A 25,867-nucleotide genomic window follows, 5' to 3' on the forward strand; every position below is an offset into this window, starting at 1 on the left:
GGTGCCCAGCTTTACTTAACTCATCAATAGCATCTTACTATCTTAGTGAGCATTGAACACAACTCATAACTTCAAAAATATGAAATGACAAAATATGCGTAATGACTAATGACTGAGATTGTAGTCAAAACTTCCTAACTACCGCCAAATATACACATAAAATGAGATGATATAGACGAACATCCAAGTTTATTACATCAATTCTAGGATATACATACAGATTCGAACCCCCTTCAGGGAGTTATACTCGTCGCTGCAGTTGGATCAATCATAATAATGCAAACGAGTAAATATTCCACGGACCTTTTTCCCTCACTTGTGATTCCAAATTGCATCCCCCCAATCCTCTTTTTCACTCTTTCTCCAGTTTTACGACAAAGAACGGAGAAAAATTTCTCTCCCATTCTCTCAATATAGAAGGTATGTTTAAAAAAAGAAGCCGTAATTTTTTTTTATATTAAACAAATAAAGACCTACTGCTAAATTACATGATGTATGGCAAACTATATGGCCGCGATGTATTGCATACAACAGCATTCTATTTCTACAGGAGAAGAGAAGTAGAGAACTGCTCTGGCTTTTTATTTAAGGTACACAGAGCCGTGTCTTCTTGCGCACCTCATTTTCTTTTAACGTTCTTTCTTTAACTTTTTCGTCCATAAGATTCATGCAATTTACCCATTGTTCTCATCATCACGGTGCCAATCACTCCAATTTTGGAAGGATTAACCATTCAGGAGTCGCTTGCTTAGTTGCTTACTGCTTTAGAAACCAAATGGTGACTTTTTCCGGCTTCCACCTTCTCCGTACTGATCATTCCACTTTCGTAATTCATTCATGCTAGCTGCATCATAAGCAACTGAAGGTCCTACCTGCAATGTACAAAATGATCAAGCAATGACAAACTTTGTCAGAAAATTTCACCTCAACTAATAACCAGCAAGTGAAAAATATGACCTCTTTCCTCCTCTTTGACCAGAGATGAAATATTTAATTTAGTTTGTAACGGATTAGTGAGTTAGGTAAACACAGTTCTTTCCTATTCCCAGAAGGGATGATAGGTTTTTGGTTGTAAGGAAATTAGCATAGGTAAACAGTTCCCTCTCCGCCATACACAAATATCAGAGCCTTTATATGATACTATTTCATATTATTAAACAGCCATTGTGTGTTCATGTGCAAGAAAGATATAGCACTGAGATTTCTACAATATTTTAGATATAGAGGATTGCTTTTTTCCTTTTATAGCTGAGGTGAATTATTCCCTTTCTCCACCTCTGACTATAAACAGAAAGCAAGAGAAACTGGATAGGTAGATAGAATGAAAACAAGGACATATTCTCTAAAAATGACAAAAGGCTGGCAATAGGACACCCCTCGAGCTAAAATGACAAAATATAAAGCCTCAAGGCTTTCTAACTAGTTTATATGGAACACAATCAACGCATAGATTTTTTGTTTGAAAATTTTGAGGATGAAAATTACTTTAAAAAGAAAAATTCTAATAAGGGGGCATATTGAGAATGAAATTTCCTATAAAAATCCAATCTCTAACTTAGCACAACTTAGAAAATTTTCAGGTTGTGAATATAATTTCTCCACTGGCTTTTAAAGTGCTATTATATCCTTTCACTTAACACTTCGAGATAGGGATTTGCTTGCGTCCCATGGTCTAGTGTAGATAAGTCAAGTAGTGGATCACAATTACTCATCCCTTCCAAGTACCAGAGCATACTGCCTTCTTTATAATACTACTTGCAACTCCAAAATAATCAACACTATAAGCTTGAAATAAAAAAATAATAAAAAATCAATTTTATATTTCAATTATTATCAACAACGTATTTCAATGCAACAATAATTGACATGGAGTCCAAGAGAAATAGAAGTTATTCGTGTCCAGTGGCTTTTTCTTTGTCACCGTATAGACTCGTTTGAATAATTAAGCCCATAGGAAGGACTAATGCAAAAAGTAGTAAAACAAATTACCTTGGATTTTGATTGAATAAAATCTTCCAAACTAAGTGGACGTAGTATTGAAGATGTAACGTTCTTCTCAACCTGTCAGGAAAAGCAATTGAACGTATTACAAACGGGTAAATGACCGTGCTACTAGTACACATAACCTTTATATAATAAGGCACATAAACACATCCTTTCACATAGCTTAATGACAACTCCACAACCCCAAAAAGGAATTCTTCAGAATTGCCAGTAAGCTAAAGTTTACAATAAGAACAATCACATGAAAAACATGCATGACAGCAAGAAGAAAACACAATAATATTTAATACTTTTGTTTGCCAATGAGCTAGCTCTTTGCTCACATGCTATCACATGAAAGTACAAGGACTCGACTCCTGAAAGCCTCAATCCCATGTAAAGTCAGGGATACAGATCAGACTGAATTACTGCTTCAGCCTGATTGAATATAAGTTTGCTGAGAGATTTACATAATACATGTACCTTATTTTCTTGTTCCAAGAGTTCTTGGACAGGTCTATATGCAGCAGCGATGCAGAGGTTCTGCAGAACAAAGTAGATATATGTTAGAAGCTCAAACATGTAGGATAATGCCAAAAAAAATGAGATCAAGAAAATTCAGAATACCTTCAAATCACTCCCAGAATATCCTTCTGTCACATTTGCAAGCTTATCAAATTGGAAATTTGGCTCAATGTTCTCTTGAGCAAGAAATATTTTCAAAATCTTCATTCTATTTTCTACATCTGGAAGGTCCACATAAATCCTGCATGACAAACAGATATATCATGATTCTAAAGCAACTGCTTTCAGATAAGCAAATATAACTGCTATTTTCAAAATCTTCATTCTATTTTCTACATCTGGAAGGTCCACATAAATCCTGCATGACAAACAGATATATCATGATTCTAAAGCAACTGCTTTCAGATAAGCAAATATAACTGCTATTTTCAGAGCTTCCAAAATTTAAACAACCAAACAATTAAAGAGGCTAAGAAAAAGTATAGAGAATTATCCAATATACATTGACGAATATCAAAAGCAGGAACCAGAGCAAACCAGGAAAATATAAAATTACAATGCCTCAGGTTTACAGCATAAAATGATCTTGTAGTCTCAAACCAGCAGATTTTTGAAAGAATTAAATTAAGAGAGGTAACTTAGTTGGCACTGGGCAGAGAAGAAGCCAGGCAATGAGCAAAAATATTGTCTTACCTTCTCGGCAAACGACGAATGACAGCATCATCAAGGTCAAATGGGCGATTGGTTGCACCAAGGATGAGAATTCTTTGAGTATCCTTTGTCCTCAACCCATCCCAAGCAGCCATAAATTCATTACGCATTCTTCTAGTTGCTTCATGTTCAAAGGACCCACCACGAGCACCAAGCAAACTGTCCACCTAAATGAAGAGAAAAGGCATCTTCTTTACTATACAGAGCTCAGACCACACTGTCAACCGCAAGCAGCATGCAACACTCCCATTCAAATAGCTACTTTCCATGGGGAACAAGCTTACTTAATTATGTCTATTCTTAGTGTTAAGAAAACCAGAAAAAAGATGCATCTAAAATGGCAACATATGATCATTAAGGGTCTGTTTGGCCAAGCTTCTAAAAACCAATTTCTGTTTCTTAAAATTCTTTTTCTTAGAAGTAGTTCTCTCGAAACACTTAGGAGAAGTAGTTATGTTTGGCCATAAAATCTTAAAAGTACTTTTAAGAATCAAAATCAGTTTTTACATTGTTTGGCCCAATATACATGGTACTCCTTTTTCTTTTCATTGATATGGCTTTTATTGGAGTATCCTATTCATCATCTTCTTTGCTTGAATCGTATGAACAAATAACAGTAGCAGCCATAACTACCCACAACTCAATTTCAATTCCTCTAATGATTTAATTCATGGATTTGGAAGCAATCTAACTTTTCATAGTCCCATATTTCTTCACTCCCATAACATCAACCAAGTTGGTTGACTGTTGAAATTAATTCGCAAGATCGACCCAGCCTCTTAGAAAAAAAAAGAAAAGAAAAAAAAACCACAACAACGCAACATCACTGTCATCTTTCTCATAATAGAAAAATTAACAACCATATCATCTCAGAATTCATTTCCAGTGAGAAAATAGAGAGAGTTTTGATTTTATAAACAAATTTTCAGACCCTCAATTTTCAAATTTTTTTTAATGATAATTTGTTTATGGAGGATGTGAGGTTGAAGGAAAGGGAAATTGGGAGAGCAAGGAGACTCGTAGCCATAGAACAGAGTATCAGTAATGGTTATTGAGAGAAAAGGGGAGGAGAGAGAATGTTTTTAAGATGGGACACATGGGTATTTTCTAAAAACTCAAGGGTATGCTAAAAATTCATTAATTGAGTATATTGGCTCCCCGAGAACAGTTCCAAGAAGCTCCAATTTGATGCTTCTGCTTCTACACTAGCTAGAAGCTATTTTGGGGTCATTTGGGCTTTCAGAAAAATTATTTCTACTTCTACAAAATCCCTTGTTTGGCCAATTTTCAGATTCTCATGCTTAGAAACCTTTTCAAGAGCTTGGCCAAACACTACCTAAATTACATTGTAATCAAGGTAGATGCAAATTTCTGAAGACAAAAGAAATTTTACGGTTAAATAGAGCCATACTTCAGCATTTAATACAAGCATTCTGATAATGTATATTACCTCATCAACAAATATTATGACTGGTGCCAGCTTACTAGCAAAAGAAAAAAGAGCCTTAGTAAGCTTTTCAGCATCTCCAAACCACTGCCATGTAATTAATTGAAAACAATTAGACAAATATTGAGATATATATCATAAAGGAAAAAAAATATCCAATTTGGATTACAAGGCTGACAAGATCAAGTGAGGTCAAGATGTAAAGCCTCATCAGTCACCATAACAAGCAAAGACACCATGCATTCAAGAAATCATAACTTTTCAGAGGACATGAGACAGTTAAAACATGAAAAATATAGTTTGCTATATAAAGCGTATAGTTCTACTAGTACCTTTTTCAATTTCAGCACAAAGCTCATACATTAGTACACCGCATCATTATGTCCATATCAAGCACATTTCGAAACAAGAGCTATAAAGACAGTTATTTGACCAAACAATTCCAAACTCAGGTGGAGAGACTACAACTTTAACGCTCATGATCACTGTAGAAGTTATAAGTCTGACATTGAACAGAAAAAAAATATTCTTTATTTCTTCTTCTCCGCTAAGAAACTAACACATGCAACACCTTATTTGATGACCATTGACTAACACGAATATTAAACAAACAAAGATGATACAGCAGTGTAAGCCAGACATAAAGGCAGCTTTTGAAGACTAATTTTCTAATAAAGGGTGAGATATCTCTGTGTTTTAATTTATGTCAATTCTGAGGAAATCTAGACTCTAGTTGTATTCTATATTACTCTTTTCATTCTTTCAGAAAAAAAAAAAAAAGAATACATTACTTTTTCATAATTGGCAGAAGGAGGGTTTGAGGCTGGCAGCAAATGAAAATTTGTTAGGCCCTCTTCTCTTCACTTGATTATTGTGAATTAAAACTATTTTTCAAGAGTAAATCATTTTAACAGAAATTAATTTTTTTTTTTTCTAAACTTATATTATTTTTTACTAAAACTTATTTTTATTGATTTGCTATTATATTTGTTCTTTACAAAATTTATTTTACTGAATTTAACTTATTTTTGCAATACATACCACATTTTTCCTAAACTTAAATTACTCTTTCTAAAGATTATTAGAATAAGGTGAATAGAACATGGCATTAGTCTACAAACACAAGAAGCATGATAGTTTAGAATATTGGAAACAAAACATATAAACAAGACTACAAATTGCATGCAGATGTAGTAAGATAATGAGACAGGAAAAAGTTTATAAATCTAGATTACAAAAGTCAGCCAGATGTGCTGCTCATACCTTTGATGTTAATGTTGAACCAGTAATGCTAATGAAATTTGCCCCTGCTTCAGTTGCAAGTGCTTTGGCAAGAAGAGTTTTACCAGTTCCCGGAGGTCCAAACAGCAAAATACCCTTGCAAGGCTGTTAAGAGCCTCAGACTATTAATAGATGCATGTAATATTTTTAACAAAATTAAACTCAATGAGTATTTGATGCAAAGGAGTACCCGCAGCAAATTTCCACGAGAGAAAAGTTCTGGCCGCCTCATAGGAAGAATAACCAATTCATTCAGTGCCTTCTTCACATCTTCAAGAGCACCAATATCATCGAATTGAACACCTACTTCACCAGGGGGAACTACTGCTGTAATAAAGTTGCTCTCATACTCATCCTTCGCAAGATTCTGCCAGATCAGATAATTTAAATACATGAAGCTATAACAGAGAGTATCATCAAATCGCATGTTAACTAAATGCATACCTTAAGATTTTGTGAAGGCTTTTTTGTAATTGACTCCTGCTCCTTTAACCTTGAAATTGCAACCTCCAAGCTATACGCAAAACACCAAACAGAAATTGCAAAAACCAAGTCAGATATGTGCAACATAAGTCTGTCAAATAAATATGAAGAAATAATACACTACAAACCTTTCACGAGGCAAAGTGAGTCTTTCTCCCTTGATGGAAGGAATAAGGCAAGATGCTAAGTAATGATTTTTGGCCCAGCCAACAACCTTCTCGGCCTCTGTGGATAGAGTTAGAGGAAGCAGTAGGTCAAAAAAAGACACAGGAGAAGGAAATACTTGATAAAGCACCAGAGCAGAAATAATAATGTGGAAATACATTCCTGGTCCAGGCGAAAATATATAACAGAAAATGGAGAAGACTGCCAAATAGGTATCTTTTCTCACATCAGTTACATGGTGACCCATCATTTTGCCGCGAACACAAAAAAGACACCATTATAACAATATTGAGTATCTAAGAACCCAGTCAAACCCATTGAAGATATAACAAGATAGCCATATTCCCTAGTAACTTTTCCGTTTACAATGATACAGTACCTCACCACATTTTTTTAAAAAAAAAAATGCAACATTTTGACCATCACAGAAATTTAGGTGGTTGAGTTGAATTTGTTAAAATATTGTGTATGCAGGGTTGGGGAATTAAAAACTACAAAAAAGAGAGTGGGCTAATAGTTTTTTTTAAAAAGGGATGTGAGGTGAGAGAAATAATAATCAAGTATGAGAGGTAAGAGTTGGGGACCGTGAGAGGACAAGGATATAATAAAATAGCGTGGATTATCTCCATCATGGGAAGTGTTGCATTAAAAAAAAAAAAAAAAAATAGAGGGAGTATTACAACAAACCCCTGTGTAAACTCATTTAGCCTCTCCACAGAATAGATATAAGTGAAACTTCACCAATTATGTTTTAAATAGATTGAAGCTCAGGTAAATACTATGCAGAGACCAGCACTATTATGACCACAACAATCATCTTGGGTACTTACTTTTTTTTGTCAAGACCACACCGTCAGTGCCAACTTGCAGTAACTCCAAACAAGAAAGCTCGTGCTCTTCAAGAGCCTGCAGTACATCATAACTTCATAAGAGTGTGATATATATTCAAGTTAGCAGGGTTGGTTCCTATATTTATTTTTTTTACCTATTTGGAACGATTTTGTCACTCGATACATCCATAGAAATAATTTGTTGACAACAATGATCCAAGGCCAAAATTAAGTATATAGTATGGATAGAAGTCGCAGATACTCAAATAAAGAAATTTCCTTGTCTCCAAAAACAATGGCTGGGAATTTCTCCCCATCCCAGACATTACCCTTAGCCAATGCCTAGTTTTATATAAAGGAAAGGTAGTAACATAAAATCAAACTGAAAGCCAACTAAAACAATAAGACCAGAGTGAATCCCATGCCCAGCAGAATCTAAAGGTCAACATATACTCAGCCTTACACCTGAGTAGCTGGAAGGCTATATCCCTGTACTATGACAAAGGTATGCAGTACCTTATGTAGTTCATTCAGATTGCTGCGTGAAATTACTATTCTCCTGTCTTCTTCAAGTTGTTTATTAAAAGTACGAAGTAGCTCTTCCTCCTGATAGCAGCATGAAGAGAGAAGACAATCAAAAGAAAAGATGACATATTCAAGACCTTTAAATATAAAAGCAGTAAGGACCTTAGGTATGAGAACAAAAAAGACTTTCATGGATAAAATCTGTTACACCAAAATATATTTTACAAGGGGCAACAAAATATCGGCAAGCTGATATGACATGATTCCACTGTGGAATTAAATCAAGGCCCTTCGGTTACAAGGTTGTTTCTTAAGATTTTCAACATGCAAATTTGCGAACAATGCCTGTAACATGTACTTTTCACATCACACGATGAGATCAGGTATATACCTTAATGTGCTGTTACCGCAACCATTATAAAACCACGGTGTAAGTTAAAAAAAATTCACATACATGAGATCTTAAAACTCATTCCTTTTTGCTCACAATAATACATAGCAGCTTTGATATAAACTTTAAATATTTTTCATAATTTAACAGATTTAAATTCTTGAATCACAATCATCAAAGAATCGAACAAAGGCTTACATACTCATGAGTGACCGCATTCTTAACCAAAATGACCAAAGAAAGCTTAAAAAAAGAGCTCAAGAGGACTAAGATGCACACGAATGGTGTCCAACAAAACAAGTTGATAAAAGAAAAGACATTTGGTAGATTCATATAATGAAAGCCATCATCTTAGATCTATTATAACGATGGATTGCAATGATTAAAGGAAACTGTTGAAAGGGATATTGATTAAAAGGAAGCCACAACAGCTTAATTCCAAAATGCATAGTATTAGCAGTTACTCAGTTACCTTTGGTGGATGTATACACATGACATTTGTAAAAAGCTTATATATATCAGTGTCATCAGATCTCTTTGTTGCTTTAAGTCCCTCTGTCAGTCTTCTTAAAGGAAGTGGCTGGCAAATTGAGAAGAAATGGGAATGGAGTTAGATGCAAAATAATAATTAATGACAGAAGACAGAAGGTAATTTTGAATTACATCATTAATTAGGAAAACTAACATCAATCCAGAAACACCAAGATGTTCAATCAAAAACTCATTATATCTTAATACACAAAATTGACCAAAAAATTAATAAAAAAATTGAAGATATAAATGGTAGAATTAATGAATTGGCAATCTTTTTGTATTCTTTGAAATAATCAAATAAATTCACAGAAGACAAACACTTCAGCAAGATGAAACATATGTTACAAAGGACCACTTTGAGCAACTCAAAAGCTATCAACTCCTCCATAATTTCTTCCCTCAAATCTTTACTAATATTATCAGAAAAGGATTTAAAATTATGAGTTTCAATATATCTATCATAACATGTTTATACCAATTACCAAGAAAGAGAAATAACTCCTCTCATTGCAAAAGTTGCACATAAAAATAATAATCAAGATATGCATGCAAACAGCCAATCTAGTGATTCCACCCTTTTCCTTTGTCCAAAAATAATCGAGCAACTCAAAAAATTGATGTATGTGAGGCATGCAGTATATAAACCATCATATCACCATTCACCAAGGTTCTAAACAGAACCGTCACAAATTCACAATGACACCCAGTTGGGATAATGTCAGGAAAAAACAACAAAAAGAAAGATGAGGATATAAGAAAGGAAAGAAAGAAAGACAGAGAAATTAGAAACTTTAAAAACAAAAATTAGTCAATATTATGATGCCAATTGCTAAGAAAAGAATGTGAAACATTACCAGCTTTGCAAGGCGGCCAAAATTCGGGAGTATCATTGTCTGCAAAACGACAATTAAAAAATATATATTTTAGCAATAATCAGTAGCTTGCATGCATCATGCATATGTAATTGTTTGGGGGGGGGGAGAGGGATAAAAATAAAACTATTTAAGATGTAAATTATTCTAATTGAACTTTCAACACAATCTTCAGACAAAACCTTAGCAAGAAAATCTATAACTTAAAAAAAAAAATTTCATAAAATCAGATTCAAAAGATTTGCTTTTCATTAGCACATACTCCTTCCATTCTCCATTAGTCTTCCTACTTTCCATTTAGGCATGTTCCCTCTTTAACCCATGTCTTTAAGCAACTAACTCTTTCCTGCCCAAAAAAAGGACCCACTTTCCAATAAATATTTAAAACCCTGTTTTCCTAGGTTTCTGTTGTTACAGTAAAGGTTAGCTGAATCCTCATCAATAAGACCAAAGCTTTACATAATATCAAGTTCAGAATTGAATATGACGTAATATTCTAGACAAATCAGTTGTAAATGAAGCTATTAGTTGATTTGGTTCTCAGTGTCAAAATAATCCACCAATAAGGATTAAAGAGACCAATAAACTGCGGAGATCTCATGGATGGACAAAGCAGAACATAAGGTAGCATATATGAAACTTACAAATTTCTCTTTTTCCTTGGAACCAGTTTCTACTTTGTTTTGCCCACAAATCAGGACCAATGGCCCTGATAATCGGTCAAACATCTCTCCAACCTTGCTAACAAACTCAGTACGATTGGACTTGGGAGCTGCACGTGACAACCACAGCGATGAATCGGGAAAATAGACAATGAGAGGTTGCTGTGACTGTAAAACCTGAAAAGACATGGGCATAGTCAGGCTAAAAGAACGCTCATGACAAAAATTAAGAACTCAGAAGAAACATCAGGATTCTCCATATGCAAATATTATTTTATACAGGTAGTCCCTAGTCTTGGATCCATAACATACTTCACACAAAGATTCCATAGCAATATAACAGTCCTCGGCCTGAGCATCAAGATCACGCTCAATATCCTTCACTGCAAATAATACAAGGAAACAATCAATTCAAAAACAACATACAATATCTTATAAACACATGGAAAGGAACTCTTTTAACCTATTGTTCCCTCATTCTTCTGCAATTGCAACATAAGGGGGAGGCAAATAGTTTAAGGCGCTCACGTGATGAGGGGAGGGGTAGAGAAAAATCACATGCAAATAGCGTAATGTTCCAACTATAACCATAACAAAACTTCCTAAAATGGAAAGTGTGGTAAAAATGAGTGGAGGTAATAATTGTTTGCACGCAACAAAGATAGTTAAAAGGAGGCGGGGGGGATTGGGGTGTTATGCACTTTATACAAACTAATCAAAACTTAAACACACCCCAGAGTTTTAACCACTGGTAAAACACCAAAAAAATGTCAAACAGGAAAACAGCAAAATACATAACATATATACACCAACTGTCTAAGAAATAACCAGTAGAGACCTGATGAAAGCATTAAACCAATAAACTGTGAAAATACAGGAAGAACTCAACAAGATTTGAGATTTTCACATCATGCCCCAATTACAGCATTTTATAGATAGATAAATATCATCAACAAGATGCAGGGAAAAAAAAAAAAAAGAAAAAAAAAACAACATTCAAAACTCAACTTACTCTAAATAGCTATAGAACCCAAAGCAACTCTATAGATCAGCAGTACAAGTAATGAGAAAGGGAGAAAACAACTCAATGGATCAATTATCAATGTGAAAAGATGACAAGAAAATTGTTCTGACTACCCCAACCCACTCCTGGCCGTACATAATGTAACATATGAGACTTTCATCCTATCAAATTTATCTGATGTATAGAGCATCACCTCTCTCTTTTTCACCGTTTCACATAGCTGGGGGGACCCCTGAGAAATTCATCTACATCTCCAATGAAATTTTCTTACTATACCCTGATCAGATGGGGTGAAATATATTTCTGTAAAATTTCAAACACTATATACTATACTTCATTTATTTCGGATTTTACATTTTTAAATATGTAAATTAAAATGATTAAATTAGACAAAGTAAACTTAACAACAACCAGGCTACCTCCCACAGTATATTTTTAGGCCAATTTTTCACAAAGATGAGCAAGTAGAAGCAAATTTTAATCATAAACAAAGACATTCTCCAATTTAGTCCAAGAGTGAAAATTTAAGTGCCAATTGCAGGGTGCTTCTGAATTCTGATACAAGAATGAACCTAACAAAGATCCCAAGGCCTGAGCCAAAGAAAGGCTCAGATGTTTCGGTTCGGCAGTATAATGTAAAAGATTTTTGATAGACCAAACCATTAATCCTGCTTACTCGACCAAATCAAAGGATCCAACCCCGAGTTGCCCTGCATTTAGCATTATGTCCTATGTTTAACCAAAAGTCACTTGCTATCATGAGATACAGCGAAAGGTTCCCTAAGTAGCTCTACGAGTCTAATAATATACTTAAACTACTCTAATAGCATACAATTATTAGAAAATTCTTTCAGAAATTTCAAATTTTATCTGCATCACAACACGGCCCAGTGGTCCACGATCAACGCAGCATTTCCATTCTCGTTACACCATGACCATTCCCATGATCAAGACCAAAACCATATTATCAAACCATAGCCACAGTCCAGAGTAAACGAGGACATATACATCTATTATTTTATGCTACAGATTCAAGCAGGCATAAACAAGATGACTGTTTTGCCAAGCTTCATTGTCAATTAGTGGATCAATCATTAGTGTTCATCATCTAGAATTAGTCAGAAATGACAATAATTGACTGTTCAACCAATGAAAAATAGAATAAACAATATCACTAAAAAAAATGAAGCTTGATCAGTATAAGGAATTACCAGGAATCCAATAAATTGGAGGTTTTGCATCTTCCTCTGCACTACCATCTTTTTCCCCCCTGTCCAAAATGACAGCTACACGGTCTTTTTCAACTTCGTATACCTCGCCACGCTGTCCAGTTGGTATCTCTCTGCAAATGTGGCCAACTCCAATATAATAAAATCCACGAAATACTCCTAGAAAAACAATAATAACTTTTACCCATCCCCACCCCCACCCCCCAACACACACACACACACACACACACACACAGTGAATAAAAAGAGAATTTAAGATAAACCATATATGTGAGAGAGGGATTTTTTATACAAAAATATAGTCAAACAAGCTCAAAGGGATTTTTTACTCTACATAAACTGTAATGCACTAAATAAAGACCTGAAAATGCAGAAGCAAAGACTTCTTCAAATGCATGAGTTTAAGAACTTGAATGACTAAAGTAGTAAAGTGATAAGAATAAACTACTTTATTTCTTCAAGCAGGATATAACTGACAGTTATTCATTCAAGAAAATACACCAAAGACCAAGGTCTGACAATGCATGTCAAGCAAAATGAGAAAATGCTAGAAACCGATACACATCAAACCAACAACACATATATGTCTCAACCCTCTCCTACAAAGAAACTAACTGTTGATATAGATCATTCTTTTTCAGCTAAATTACTCACAAAATAGCAAAGAAAGCCCATCAGCCACAATATTCTATTCCCAATAGACCTTCTAATATAAAGATAATAAATCTGCAGAATATATGATCAACCAACCCACCTTATCAAGTCTACATATTCAGCTTCTTTCCCAATAAGTAGCCATTTTACAATGCAAGAAACTTAGCCAATAGCCTAGTACATACTATTGATCAATCTCATTGGCCTAACATCCGTAACCACGACTTGGCATGAAGGTTGAAAAAGTTCAGCAGCTTAAGCTTTTTATTGCCAAAAAAATCTGATTCTCGTAGAACTTCTCAAAGCCTTTCAAAGTGTTACACAATTAGGATCCCGACAACCTTAACACTCCAAACGGCATCCCAACTCAAGGGCCTATTCAACTAACCTTTATCAGCACAAGGTGTCACAGCCTGCTTTAACAAGCTCCACAATATAGGGCCTGATTGGAAAAGGAAATCTCAACAACAGTAACCTCTTGATCTCTTATAACAACATATCCTCCAACCTCAAGCTCCTTCTGAAACTCCTCCAAACAATAACCTCAAAATACAACTTCAATTCTTTTCACATCTTGTCGACTCCTCCCACTAAAAACCCCTTCTAAAACTCCTCCAATTAGTGACCTCAAAGAGCAACTTTAACTCTTATCACATCTTCTCGACTCCTCCAATCCTCTAAGACTTCTTACATTGCATACTCCTATTATCCTACTCTTTTCAACCATCAAATCTTCCAATAAATTCTTTAGACCAGCCTGCTTGTACTCTATTTTCCCCCATTTAATCTCTCTCTCGCCAAAAGTGGCACAATGGTGATCATAAAAGCCAATCTAAAGAATATCTATGGTGAGTCCAAACAGGACTAAATGTAGCACTACGAAACTAGTTAAAAAATCTCTTGACAAAAAATTCTACAACCTAAAAAAATCCACAAATAAATTATATCAGAAGAATATATCTTCTTCTGTGTCGGGTAGAGAAAATAAAACCTTCTAAATGTAACCCTATCAAAAGGAAGACACGTTATATATGTTTTGCTAATAATGTACATTATTAATTAAGCGTAAAACAACTCATACTACAGTAATAATGCACATTACTTATATATTGTACAAGATAATGTAGGTCATATGATATTATTCAAGCAACATTTCAAACCACTTAAAAAGACTGTCGCAAGTTTAACTAGACTCAATTGAATTCTTAGAATGCGTATGAGTTGCTAAAGTGACTTTTATTACATTGGATCCGAGGATGTTAATCATGTGTTTGCAGGTATCAATTGGGTTCTTTCTCCAACATATAATGGCAACTTACCAACCCACCTGCTACGAATAATAGTATAAGCATTCATCGGCCCATCGGATGTTGGAATCTTCCCCAATAAGATCCTGTGAGCATTGTATATTGTCAATGATTAAGGGAGGGGACAATGCTATCTCAATAGGAGGAGATAGTGGTAAAGGTTTCTCTAGAAGAAATAAAGAAGAAAGAAGAAAAAAATTCTCTTTCTTATTTTACATCGGAAGTGTCAAGGTATTTTCTACCTCTAACCCACCCATAACAAAAGAGATTCTAGAACTACCATGATGAAATTTATAAACAAATTACAAATGAAATAGTGCCTATTATGCATTTAAACTCAGCTTGTATAATTCTTCCTGCTATGCCCTCTCTCTTAAAATGCAAAAGATAATAAAATCCCTGGATTAATCTTTAACGAGGAAGTTGTCCAAATCAACGCAAAAACAAACAGTTGAAAGAAAATAGTCTTTGATACTGAGGAGTATGAACAAGCATTAAATCATCCCACACATACAAAACAAAAGGTTTATAAATCAATAGAACAAAAACATGCAGAACAAGCATGATTTTTATTAGTCATCAACAACAAAATAAGTCTGAGTTTATACATGCATAGATATAATGTAAATCAGAATAGCATGCTAATTAGACAGAAGAGCACACATGGGAAAGATATGCTCGAAAAATTGCAAATGGTAACTCCATGATCAAGGTATTGTGAAGAAACACCAAAGAAAATTCTTTCAAAAATGAAACATAAAAGTGGAAAAGTTATGACCTGCTATCTGATTCAACATGCACAGATCGTCCAATGTACTTGATACGGTCGCCTGTAAGCAGACAGTATAAAATGACCATATTTACAAATTAACTTCAAAGAATAAATCAGTATATAAAGGGTAAATGAAGTCCAACAGTTATCAATTGTAACTATATTTTTAGGACATATTCATGCAGAAGCGCAATACTGGAACTAAAATCTCCAAAAAGAAAACACCAGATCATAATGTGGCGCGAGAATACATAGAAGCCACACAAACAACTGTTGTCTATAAACTGAAAAGCCGAAGTAACATGTGCGTACATGTACAAAAACCAAAAAAAAAAAAAAAAAAAAAAAAAAAAAAAAAAAAAAAAAAAGAGCCAAAGAAATCAATCACGGGCGGGGGGGAGCATGTCAGTTACGCTATTCACACCAAAAGGCATCCTCAGAAAAGCCTAAAGAATCACGCCAAAAGGAAACAAAGCACAATACTCTATACCAAAAATCTTTGCATTCCACCCATATTCCGAAGAATTAACATCTCTCTAATCACAAAGCACAAGAAATAGCCAAACAAACATATTGCACTGATATCTCCCACTTTTATTTCTTCCAAACTCCACATATAGACGTATGATGTGATGGTTGACCACTACAAAGAAAACAAAGGGAACAAATCCAGACCCAGAATGAAGGGCCAGGAGAATAAGTCAACAGTAATCAGAAACATTTAACCAATAAGTTACAAAGATATGCAGCAAAAGGAGAGATGACTGCCTTGCTTCATAGACAAAAGGCAATACATCAAGGGATATACACTTCCTAGGTTGCCAAGTATAAATCGTATAGAGCCACCAAAAACAAGATTTGCATTCCAAGAATGTAAAATATACAGGGACCTTAGATTTCCAATGTGTAAGCAACTAACGAAAAAGGAAATATTTATGGCTTTCTTCTATCCATTAATCTTGAAAAGTCAATCATTATATAATAAAATGATCTTAATGATAGCCTCCAGCATCCCAGACTCCAAGTAACTTTGACCACATGTACACCAAATAGAGCATCAATATTTCCAGTCTAGTGTAATGAACTTAGGGGAGGGTTTTACGGGAAATTTAGTATGTTAGTAGTCATTAAGTGTAGTACAGTAGAAAAATTATGTAAGGAACCAAGAGATGCCACATGGGCACAAAAGAAGACAAACAATCTAGAATCATCTTAGAAACTGTAAATAAATAGGAAGAGGGAAGGAGGAGAGAGATAGGCAGAAATCTGTATTGAAAGGAAACCTTAGAAAGTCATGGCCTAAAGCCATTGCTGGAGAGTTGTGAGCTAAACTCACTATTGGAGAGTAACAGCCTCAAGCTATTAAACCCAACTTTTGTAATCCTTCCCCACTGTCAATTAATAATAAAGCTTTCATTTTGTTATTTCTTCTTATTAAATCAATTTAATCAAAAAAGCCAGATTAGTTAGTTAATCAAGAATCAATCTTTTCTGTGAGTCCGGTCAGTGAAAATCAGTTCATAACATCTAGTCAACCAAAACCATATACATACAGAAATTGACCAAGATACTATATATAAATCACAGATACAAAGAAGAGAAATGCAGAGTTGAAGTAAAGAAAAAATGACAAAATACCTTTCCTCAGAGGTCGTTGTGACTCATCAGCAGTCTGGTTAACTGACTTGGAGGATTCAGAGGCACTTTCACATTCTCCAGATACTCGCTGCAACATGAGTGACAGAAGAAACAGCCAACTTAGTCATCATATAAGTTAAAATCTTGAAACACACCACTAACTCAGAAGGTAAAAGGAATAATATCAAGTAAAGCACATTTTTGTAGGAATCACCAATGGAGTCAATTGCATTGCCAAGAAAACTTTAATGTATGCCTAATTGAGCTGATCTATCAGTTTGAACAGCTTTAATAGAAAACATGTACTTCCTCCATTTCATATTAATTAACACACTTCGTTTAAACACGTTTTCCAATGCACACTTTTAAATGCAAATATCTTTAATTATGTATTAGAAAATATTATAAAAAAAAAAATTGATATTTGGATAATAGATATTGAGACAACAAGACCCCACATAGCTATATTTTTTCTTAGCACTAAATCACAAAACGAAGTCAAAGTAAGTTACGTGAATAGTGCACAAAGTCAAAATGTGTCAACTAAAAAGAAACGGAGGAAGTATGCACAAGGTTCAACCCCATATTTATTACAAAAGGTCACTTCACAAGGGTATCAACGTAAGAAACATGAGGTGCCCAGAGGGTAATAAGAATGAAAGTGAGATCCAAATTCCTCAAAATTTAGCAAAATTTTAGTAGGAATGAACTTCATAAACACACAAGAAAAATTTACTTGGACGTATGAGTAAAATTTTTAGATATGGAGATTATGCTAAAGATGATTTATACAGAACCTCAAATTTCACATAGCTTCGTAGTTAAGACAATAATTGGAAGAATAAAAATAATTTTGGACAGAATATAAGTTTTTGTACTTAGAATTTTTTTCTTAAAAAAAAAAAAGAAAAAGAATAAAAGAAAAAAAAAAAAAATTGCTTGAAACTTGTTATTAAACTTAAATTTGAATTTGATTTTATGAAATTTGTTATACCAGGAAAGCAATAAAATAAAAGGTAAAATAAATGGAAAAAATTGCGCCTTAGCTCCAAAGACCCTTGGCACCTCACGCCTTTTAAAACTAAGACCCATCCTCTACCTCGGTTGACCTCAAAATAAATTCACTGAAAATGGAGGAGGAAAGAGAGAAATCCATAAATAGAAAGGAGTTGGAGCACATTATATTGTCACTAAGGAAAAAAAAATAAGGACAAGGGAGTAAGAGAGAAGTCGAGGATTTGATGGGAATAGAATGGACATGAGGAGGAAATAGGAGAAAGAAACCAAGGTAAGTTCAAGCATATCCTTTGGTGTATTTCGTCAATTTGTAAGATTTTGTCAGCAAGTGCATAATTGAAACTTAAAATATATATACAATGTTAGTGGTATTTTACAAAAAAAAAAAAAAAAAAAAAAAAAAAGAAAAAAAAAAAAAAAAAAAGTATTGTACAGAGATGATAGCAAAAGGGTTATACAAAAGGTGATGTCCAGCAACTTTTAAAGAAAAAACAATAACAATACTATACAAGAAGAAGTCCACCAAAGAGAGTAAATGGAAATGATCATTAAGAACCGTCCCGATATAAAATCAAAATCTTTAAAATGCAAGTTCACTGTATATCCATTAAATTCTCCTATACTTAACTTTATTCTGAAAAAATTGATCTGTTCTTTCTAGATTCATACCCCCAAAATAATTGTACCTACAAAATTTCCATAAATCCCACTCCCTCCCCCCCCCCCCAAAAAAAAAAAAAAACATTATTCCAAGATAAAAGACAATTTGCATAAAGCAAGAAAAAAGTACCTATATCACAATTTCAAAGGCATAAGATACACATCCTCTCATAGGTCAAGTTCAATAACATTAGGCTGCCCAGTCTACATATTATCATCAGAGTTTTCCCTAAGTGAGTTGTCCACACTAAGGTTTAAACATTTAGTTAAGCATAACAGTTTCAAAAGTATGTGGCTAAAAGAGAAAATTCACACATGGGGAGATTTCAATGACTATAAAGACTTAGACAAGATAATTTTGAACTTAAAGAGTACCCCAAAGTCTCAAACACACGTTAACTATAATTCAGATAACATAAAAGACCCCAACTCACCCAACAGATTAGCCAACCCAATTTATTCTCTCTTTAAGATATTGCATACAAATGACATTCTTTATAAAAAAAAATATCAGTCTCTTAACAAAAGGATGTCAGAAATAAGGGCAAAACAAAAAGTAGAAAGGGGGTAAAAGCACACAAAATATATCTGCTACAATGCTTCCTTCCCAAGGAACCAAACAGTTATCGACTTCACATTAAACATACCTTTTCAAACTCGTCAAGATTGAAAGGCACAAGCTTCTTAAGGGCTTCAGCGGATGCTTGCACATCAGCTTCGTCATCCTCGGTAGCATCTGATTTTGCTTCAGCATTGTTCGCCCACTCGTCCTCATTTTCATCCTCGCCTTCTGACCCGGAAGTGCACTCTTCACTGGATACTGCATGTTCATCATCTGATTCATTTTCGGACACACCATCATCCCCAAAATCCTGCACCGTGACACCATCATTAACAACAGAGTCCAGTGTTTACTCTATTTTGAACACTTATATTGCCGACAACAAATCATTAGTTAGCTGAAAAACTTACATAAGGAGCAAGAACGCTGCTGTCAAGCACCAATAGTGGAACTTTTAAATCACGAGCAAGCGCTCTAACCAATCTCTCTCGATACAGTTCCGTGCCTAGAAATCATGAAAGAAGATCACATCAACCAGAGATACTTTTTCTATGCAATGCAGTTTTTGCCAAAAGGTTGTAAAGCAGTCAATTAGAAACCTGGAACACTTTGTAGTAATATTCTCCCACTTGAAGACGGTAAACGAGAACCATATGCCGAAGTGAACTTCTTGTTGTTTAAGTGGGATGAAGCGCAGTCCACCAAGAGGCTTTTCGTATGTTCACTGACAAAAACATAGCTCTAATGAACATGGTATCAAGATAATATGTGCTAAAATTAATACAAAGTACAACGGTAGAAGATATTTACTGGACATAATAGGGAAATGTTTCCCAGGAAACAGTGATTTTCTCCCACGGGACAATCCTCCGCATGAATTCATTCTTAAACTTTTCCTGCCTGCTAAGAAAGGGGGACTCTTTCTTTTTATTCTCGATCGCTAGCTTCTCGTTACTCAGCCATTCCTTCTGATCTTGCTCCCCTAACCGAGCATGCTGATCGAATTGCTGGACAGCCTCCTTTACTTCTGTCCGCGGGGCACCATTCTTGTCAAAGTCCACCCCATCTTTCACAGATATATGCTCCTCATCTCTAGCATTCCCTCTACCCCCTTCCGAACTGTAAAATCGCAAATGACCACCCCGCCAAGGCGTATGTAACCTCCCATTCAATGGCAAAGAATTTCCTACAGCACCGATCGCCCGGCTACATTCTAACATATGTTGCCTCACATAATTACCCCGGACATAAGCATCCCCAGCAATAGAACCTCGAAAACTGGAGCATTCACCAGAGTACAATCTAATTGAGTACTTTAATGACTGACATAAATACTCCCACCTCTGATTTCTACATTTAAATCTTCTTGCAAGCATTGCAACTTCGTTAATTTACCACAAAATTCCTATAAATTCATCAAAATTAAACATATCCTTCAATTCATCAATAAAATAACAGCAAAGATTAAGTATTTCACGTTAATAATGCATCAAAATTAAAAAATAAAAAATAAACAATAACAAATTAAATCATTTTAATCAAAATCCAGCTGAAATCTGGTGAATTCTGCCCCAATGCATTGCAAAATCTGAAAATGTATAAATTAATAGCAGACACAAATTAAGAAAAGGCGCAATTACCTTAAAGAACCGATTTTGTTACTGCTAGAAACGAATCAAATAAAATTAAAATCAATAATTTAGGGTTTTGGATGAATTGGAGAAGAATTGAGGATTGAAATTGTAGAGAAATTAGGGCTCGTAGATAATAAAATGGCGTTAGAACTCGAACGTTCTGTTGGCATGCTCCTCAGCACGTGACTAAAGTATTGGGCTTTGAAATTGCACCGGTCACCTCGACCGTAATCCTTAGTGTCGCTGAATCGTACAATTGGGCTGGTATGCGGTTATTAAGCAAAAGGTATCCGGGTGATTTAATTACGACAACCTTCCTCCGTTTTGTAAAACAGCTCGTCTTGTGTGCAGTTGGCTACATTATGTGACCACTTATAATATAACAAAGTAACCCTTGGAACATTGACTGAGTAAGCCCTATAATACTGACTAAGTAACCCCTATAACACTGACCGAGTAACCACTATAACACTGACCAAGTAACCCCTATAACACTGAGTCACTGACCAAGTAACCCCCATAACACTACCGAAGTAACCCCCATGGTGGCTGACCACACCGTGTGGCCAGCCACATATAAAAATTTATGCCCTATTTAGATCGATATATTTATCAAGTGAAATTTTGACTGATGATATTTTTAATTTTAAATATATGAATTATGAAAATTTGATAATCGAAAACTATATATTGACATTACTCTAATATGTCATCATAAGATTATATTTAATATTATGTATGAACATTGGTTAAAGTGATATACTATATATAAATCTGCAAAAATGTTATCTATGAAATAATATCTAAAAGTCCCTAGGGTAGGGTGCGTAGTCCTTGGTTCTAGGGTTTGTGGTTCTTCCTGTTTCGTAACTCGATTGTTATCTTCTATGCTTGCTTTCACGCTATTTTTTCCTGTGAGTGTGTCGATTTGCAATAGAATCTGATCTTATCAAAGAATGGGAGAAGTTTAAACTCACTGATATGTCCATTTTTATATAGTGATTTGCCTCCGTCCCTGTCATATTTAGGAGTATTTTTGGCTCTACGGAGCTATTTTTATTACTAATATGCGTTTTCTAGTGTTTTCGTAGCTTTGGTATTGTTTTATAGGAAATTGCAGATTTGGAGCATTTTCCCAGACTTATTTGAGCCACTACGAGCATTGGATTAGGATCACGTACATATGACCACAATCCGTAGCCCAAGACCGCGTTGGAGTAATCAAACCGGTGATTAAGGGCTCGGCGGAGAAGAAAAGACAGAGGCAATGGACCGAGTCTTAAAGCCCCAAAGAGGAAATCCGGATTGGGCCAATTAAGAGCCCAATCGAAGAAGTCCATGGAGCCCGGTTGCTCGCCCGACTGGGGAGTGCCCTCGCCCTGAGGCGCGCCCAGCCGGGCGAGGCCGAAAGGAAGAAGTGCCCTCCACCCGGATGCGCCCCCAACCGGGAGCGAGGAGAGGAGTTCCCCTGCCGAAGGCGGGCCTGGCCGGGCGAGATGGCGCCCGACCGGGCGTGTGTCATTGAGGAGCGATTACTCGATTAGTGACGATTTTTACTTTGCTTTAATTTAGGATTTCTTAGCTTAGTATAAATACGCTTTTGTTAAGCGAGACAATTACGTCATTCATTAGTTAATTTCCAGATTTAAATTTTGAGCTTTTGATTAGTACTCTTGTTCTCTCAACTCTTTTGGTTTATGCAATTCAACATTTCCGTTTATTCTGGTAACGATTTCTTTTCCTTTTATTTTCAGTAATTTAATTGCTCTGTTTAAACTATGTCTTGTTTTATTGCTTTGCTTAGTTTAGATTTCAATATGTGTGAGTAGTTTATTTCTAGGGTTTGTGGGGATCCGTAAATAATATGAAGGGGTAATTTATTATGGTTGATGTCAATGCTTAATTGATTTCTATTGATTGATTTACTGCTATACAATTAGATTAGGCCTGATTTAATTGTATGAGTTATGCAATATTGATTCGAGATTCGACAGATGAGAATTGATGTTTAGGCTTAGTTTCAATAGGCGGGTTAATTTATAAATGGTTAAGACAAGATTTGAGAGATGCGATTTAATGCCGCTAAATTAATTCTGTAATTGTAATACGTAGCGAAAGCCCTTTATGATCTAATTGATTGATGCATTGATGATTGATTATTGTGTTTTACCTTGAAATATTATTTATTGGTGAACCTATACCCTAGGCTTTAATTTGATTTATTGATATCTCCTTAATTTTATTTGATTTAGTTTATTTATTCTCCTTAGTTTAATTCTCACAAAAATAACTTGGTTACTTGATAGTTTAGATTATATTAATTATTTAGGAATATAAAGACATTGTTTCCCTATGGATTCGACCCTACTTCCCTATCTGCTTTAGTAAGAGGACTTAGGTAATTCTTTTGATTAGGTGATACGACTAGAACCTGTCACTCACTGATGAAGAGAAAACGATAATTGAGATAGATGGGGAAACAAACAATGATGAAGAATCGAAGGACAACTTAAGCTTGCCCTTGTTGGGAAGTTGTAGACAGTTAAGACTTTTAATGTGGAAGCAATGAAAACAACCTTAACGTCAATTTGGAGATTGAACGATAACATTGCTATTAGGATGGTTGATACTAACCTATTTGTGTTTCAATTCTTTACCGAGGTTGATAAGGCAAGGATATTAGACGGGTGCCCGTGGTTTTTTTGACGGTAAATTGCTATTGCTGAGGGAGATTGGGGGTGGCGAACAACCGTCAGAGGTCGAATTCCATAACTCTCCAATGTGTATTCGGTTAATGGATCTCCCATTCAACAAACGAAACCCCTCGGTTTTGTATGATATTGGTGAATCGCTAGGGGGGTTCCTAAAACTTGATGATTCGGATCCTCTCGGGTGGAGTGAATTCTTGCGCATAAAGATCATGGTGGATGTGCGAAAGCCTTTGAGAAAGGGGGTCTTCATAGCGACGGGTGAGTCGAGATCGAAATGGATCGGTATTAAATACGAGCGACTTGCTGACTTTTGCTTCTACTGTGGTCGCCTTGCTCATACAGATAAAGAATGCTAGGATAAGGAAGCGGAGGGAGAGAGTGTGGATGTCGTAGTTTACCAATATGGGACATGGTTACGTGCGTCGCCAATGAAGCCACTCCAGAAAACTTTTGCAATTAAGCAAGCAAGCCAACTGATTTTTCCTGAGCAAAGCAGGCCAGCTACTATCAAGCTTGGTCCAATTGGGGCTGCTGGAAGCTACACTTTGCTTCCTTAAATGAATCAGAAGATGATGCCCATCCGAAGAAAAGAGAGGATGCTCTTGCAATGGTTCTAGACGCGAGCAGTAATAAGCTTGTGCTACGACCAAAGAGTCTTACCGTGCCGAAGGAGGTGGAGTTAATTTTGAACTGAGAAGATGGTGAGGTAAGGGGGACTGATGTTGTGTCCCTTCTTGGAGATGAGGAGAGTGTAAGGGAGGGTAATGATGGGAGTGGTAGTAGAGTTGCTGAAGGGGGGAATAGGAAGTTAGCTCCAGTAGTTAGTGGTGAGGGGAAGGAATATGCTGGTATAGGGGGGGGAATTATGGGGGGGATGGAGAGTAGAAAGGAGGGGGCAAAGAATCAATTTGTTACGGGGATTGAGGGTGCTTTGAGAGGGTAAAAAAAAATGGAAGAGAGTAGAAAGAATGGAGGAAGAGTAACTTGGGAATTGAATGGGGCATGTTGGTGTGGGTGGGGAAAAAGGGAGAAATTAAATAAAAAGAGAGATGCCTCGCAAAGTGTTGGAGAAAACGAGGAGTGGGGGTTGATTGAGTCGGAGAAAGGGAGGAAAAGGGATACTATTGTTTTGTCTGGTGACAGCTTAAATCAAGTAGAGGGTTTTGGTACAAACCAAACCCTCGAACAACAATGAAAAGTTTAAGCTGGAACGTCCAAGGGATTGACAACCCTTGGACGGAGCGGACTTTCCGCAACATTTGCTGGAGAGAGAGGCCAAATGTGGTGTTCTTGATGGAGACTATGATAGATGAAGGTGCATTGACAGGCTAAAGTTGTATCACCTAATCAAAAGTAATTCCTAAGTCCTCTAACTAAAGTAGATAGGGAAGTAGGGTCGAATCCACAGGGAAACAATGTTTTACTCCTAATTAATCTAAATTATCAGGTAACCAAATTGTATTTGTATGAATTGAATTAATAATAAAACTAAGCAAATTAAACAAAGGGAATAATCAATAATAAAAAGCTCTAGGGTATAGGTTCACCAATAAATAATACTCCAGGGTACAATATACGATCAATTATCAATGCATAAATTAACCAGATTATAAAGGGTTGTCGCTACGTATTATAATCACATAATTAATCTATTGGTATTAAATCTCATCTCTTGAATCTCGACCTAACCATTAATAGATTAACATGCCTATTAAAACTAAGCCTAAACATCAATTCTCATCTCTCGAATCGCGAATCAATATTGCAAAACTCATACATTTAAACCTGCGCAAATCTAATTGCATAACATTAAATCAATCAATAGGAAATTAATCAATCATCAATAATCAATAATAATAAATTACCCCTTCGTATTATTCATAGATCCCCACAAACCCTAGAAATAAAATTACTCGCACATATTTAAATCTAAACTAAGCAAGGCAATTAAAGAAAACATAATCAAAAGTAAAAATTAAAATAAGAAGAATAATAGTATTGAAATAAACTAATGAATCTTAATATATATGAAAAGAAAACTAAACTAAATTAAAAAGGGAAGGAAACTAATACTACCCCCTAACCCCCCCCCCCCCCCCCCCTCGTAACAACTACTACTACATATATATATATATAAGAAAGCCCAAAAGATAAACTTTGAGAAACAAAATCTATCCCCTGGTTCCTACGTACTCCATCCTTTTATATGAAGGAAAAAGAGTTTCACTAAAACTAGGACTAGATACTACT

At 35.4% G+C, this 25,867-nt stretch overlaps 1 protein-coding gene across 4 annotated transcripts; it reads right to left on the reverse strand.

Moving 5' to 3' along the window:
• Positions 1 to 46: 46 nt before the first annotated feature.
• On the reverse strand, positions 47 to 21,154 carry LOC110716325. Of its 4 annotated transcripts, none has more exons than XM_021894943.1 (25): positions 20,913 to 21,152; positions 20,083 to 20,550; positions 19,872 to 19,996; positions 19,683 to 19,777; positions 19,358 to 19,582; positions 17,034 to 17,121; positions 15,402 to 15,453; positions 14,644 to 14,709; positions 12,645 to 12,775; positions 10,722 to 10,792; positions 10,392 to 10,586; positions 9,730 to 9,768; positions 8,814 to 8,921; positions 7,942 to 8,031; positions 7,426 to 7,501; positions 6,559 to 6,655; positions 6,392 to 6,461; positions 6,138 to 6,314; positions 5,930 to 6,052; positions 4,670 to 4,753; positions 3,202 to 3,386; positions 2,611 to 2,749; positions 2,467 to 2,526; positions 1,990 to 2,061; positions 47 to 872 (listed from the first exon to the last, which is right to left on the reverse strand). In XM_021894943.1, exons 2-25 carry the CDS (start codon positions 20,490 to 20,492, stop codon positions 765 to 767), a joined length of 2,886 nt encoding a protein of 961 aa, XP_021750635.1. In that variant the 5' UTR covers positions 20,493 to 20,550; positions 20,913 to 21,152; the 3' UTR covers positions 47 to 764. The 4 variants fall into 4 exon arrangements, with proteins under 4 accessions (XP_021750635.1, XP_021750633.1, XP_021750634.1 ...); XM_021894941.1 differs by having other exon boundaries at positions 20,083 to 20,677; XM_021894942.1 differs by lacking the exon at positions 14,644 to 14,709 and having other exon boundaries at positions 20,083 to 20,677; positions 20,913 to 21,151.
• Between the last annotated feature and the right edge of the window lie 4,713 nt (positions 21,155 to 25,867).

The sequence above is a fragment of the Chenopodium quinoa genome, unplaced genomic scaffold (genome assembly GCF_001683475.1).
Source record: "Chenopodium quinoa cultivar QQ74 unplaced genomic scaffold, ASM168347v1, whole genome shotgun sequence".
NCBI lineage: Eukaryota > Viridiplantae > Streptophyta > Magnoliopsida > Caryophyllales > Amaranthaceae > Chenopodium > Chenopodium quinoa.